The sequence below is a fragment of the Hemisphaericaspora subhashii genome, assembly GCF_019202705.1.
Source record: "Hemisphaericaspora subhashii strain CBS 10753 chromosome Unknown scaffold294, whole genome shotgun sequence".
Lineage (NCBI taxonomy): Eukaryota > Fungi > Ascomycota > Pichiomycetes > Serinales > Debaryomycetaceae > Hemisphaericaspora > Hemisphaericaspora subhashii.
Genome location: NW_026057289.1, coordinates 1 through 2,189, shown reverse-complemented (window position 1 = coordinate 2,189; position 2,189 = coordinate 1). Strand labels below are relative to the sequence as shown.

General features: G+C 39.5%; 1 protein-coding gene across 1 annotated transcript; it reads right to left on the bottom strand. All coding sequences in view use genetic code 12, as the record gives it.

Annotated features, from left to right (window-relative positions):
• Nucleotides 1-388: 388 nt before the first annotated feature.
• J8A68_002905 (uncharacterized protein) lies at nucleotides 389-1,985 on the bottom strand (the record flags this gene model as incomplete). Its single annotated transcript, XM_049406704.1, has 4 exons — nucleotides 389-593; nucleotides 665-863; nucleotides 1,001-1,427; nucleotides 1,710-1,985. The coding sequence occupies 4 exons, from the start codon at nucleotides 1,983-1,985 to the stop codon at nucleotides 389-391; spliced, it is 1,107 nt and encodes a 368-aa protein (XP_049263803.1).
• Between the last annotated feature and the right edge of the window lie 204 nt (nucleotides 1,986-2,189).

Sequence of the window (2,189 nt, the reverse complement as noted above, 5' to 3'; positions counted from 1 at the left end):
CTGAAGATTTATCCTTAAACTAGCTGAGACTAGTAGGATTGTTAAAAGGAAGGCTTAGAACATAAAACTAGTTTTATGTTTTTTGGATTTAAAGCAATAGCATTAATTTGGAAATCAATAAAATAAAGAAAGAGAAAAACCGTAACCAAAAACTCCCAGGAAGACAACCTCAAACAAATGTCAAGAGCATCACTCATTTTCCCCGCCTGTGAAACCTTCTCTTTACTTCTTTAAATCTTCTAATGTGCTGTATGTCTAAAATCCCCTGCTCTACTGGTTTCAAATAATGTCATGCTTATAAGTTCCGGTTTCGTTCTTTCCATTTTCATCCATGAACTTGGATGTTACTTTTCCTATCACCTTTCAATTGATCGTCACCCGGGTCCAGTTATACTGCATAACCCTCGTGCTTTTCAGTTATATCCTCTCCATCCGCCTCTTCTGTTAATGACTCAATTGGATACTGTAGGTGTCCTGGCGTAGTTCCCATGGCATTGGCTTCTCCTTCCACATTGTAATTGTGCAAACCGTTCTGTGGGAACACTTCGGAATGAATGCATTCACTCACCTTATCAAAAAAATCTTTGGTATTGCTAACTCCCAAGACCTCAAAGAATTCTTAGAACCGACACCTTTATTGTTGTAATTGGTTGCCCTTCCATACCTATTTCTGTACCCATTGATATAATCCAAAACTTTTTGACCTGGTTGAGGAAGGTAGGTTAAGTAATCAAAATGTCTAGCCGCTTCTTCTTCTGCCAAGCTACTACTATTAATAATGATTAAAGCACAATCATTCCATGTGATTTGCCTCCAAGTAATATTTCTCTCGTTTGTTCCTGATAATGTCCCAGCAAATCTCCCTTAAAATATTTAACAGCAGCTTCTCCCCATAAATGATATAGCAAACCACTAAGATGGAAATGAGATTGTATACTATAGAGTTTCTCAATCATTTCAACATCCGTTGTTCCTGCAATCATTAAGTCCTCATCCTTACCTGCGCATCTTCTGTCTACTACAAGACCTGGGTCGGTCGTGTGGAAAAGTGGCATGTACCTTTTAATTGTTTTAATTGCTTCATTATATGCCGCTTGCTTCTCCGGTCTCACCACTAAACGTTCGTCTACGATTGGTTCCGTTCTTATGTTTGTTGTGGCAGGATTTTGAAGGGCAGGGTTTTGCGCAACTTGGATTTGGGGATTCTGGTTCATCTGGTTCAAGTTGTTAATGGCGTCAAGAACTCGCTCTTGCTGAATTTGTTGATGGCGTTGCTGTTCTTCAATTCGTTGTTGCTGAGCTTGAAGGAGTCCATGAACTTGTTGTCCTTGTTGTTGGTGTTGCTCTTGTTCTTGTTGTTGTTGTTCTTGTTTCCCGTGTATGTGTAGTTGTTGCTGGAGTTGCTCGTTTATGTGTTGTTGTTGTTGCTGGAGTTGCCCGTGAATTTGTTAATCTTGCTGATGTTGTTGCTGGTCTTGTTGACGTTCTTGTTGATGTTGTTGTTGTTCTTGAAGGAATTGTTCTTGTTGTTGTTGAAGGAGTTCTACTTGTTCTCCAAGTTGTGGGTCCGGTTGCCCTTGTTGTGCTTAAATTCCTTCTACAGTAGCTTACAATCCGGTAATTGCTTGAGTTGTTTGGTCTCATTGAGTGTTCTGTTGGTTCTGGAGCTCTTCTTGTCCTGCACGTTGGCCTTCCTGTAATTGTTCAACTACTTGACGCATTCCTTCTTCAACACCTTGTTCGTGCTGTAAGAATTCATTTGCTTCTCTCACATGGCCTTCGAGTTGTCTACGTTCTTTTCTTACATCACGTTGGAGGCTTTGGATCTCGGTAGTTGTTGTTGCAGCCACTTCGTTAATTCTTTCATGTAAAGCAGTAATATCTTGTCCGTGTATTGCCAATCTCGCTTCTACGCGATCTACCGAATTAAGTAACCGGTCTAACCGGTTTAGGATGGTGGCGTCTTCCATTTCGGTGTCGGACATTTGTTTGAGGTTGTCTTCCTGGGAGTTTTTTGTTGCGGTTTTTCTCTTTCTTTATTTTATTGATTTCTAAATTAATATTATGGCTTTAAATTCAAAAACCATAAAACTAGTTTTATGTTCTAAACCTTCCTTTTAACAATCCTAGTAGTCTCAGCTAGTTTAAGGATAAATCTTCAGTTATGAGCTGTATAGGAAACTCTTATA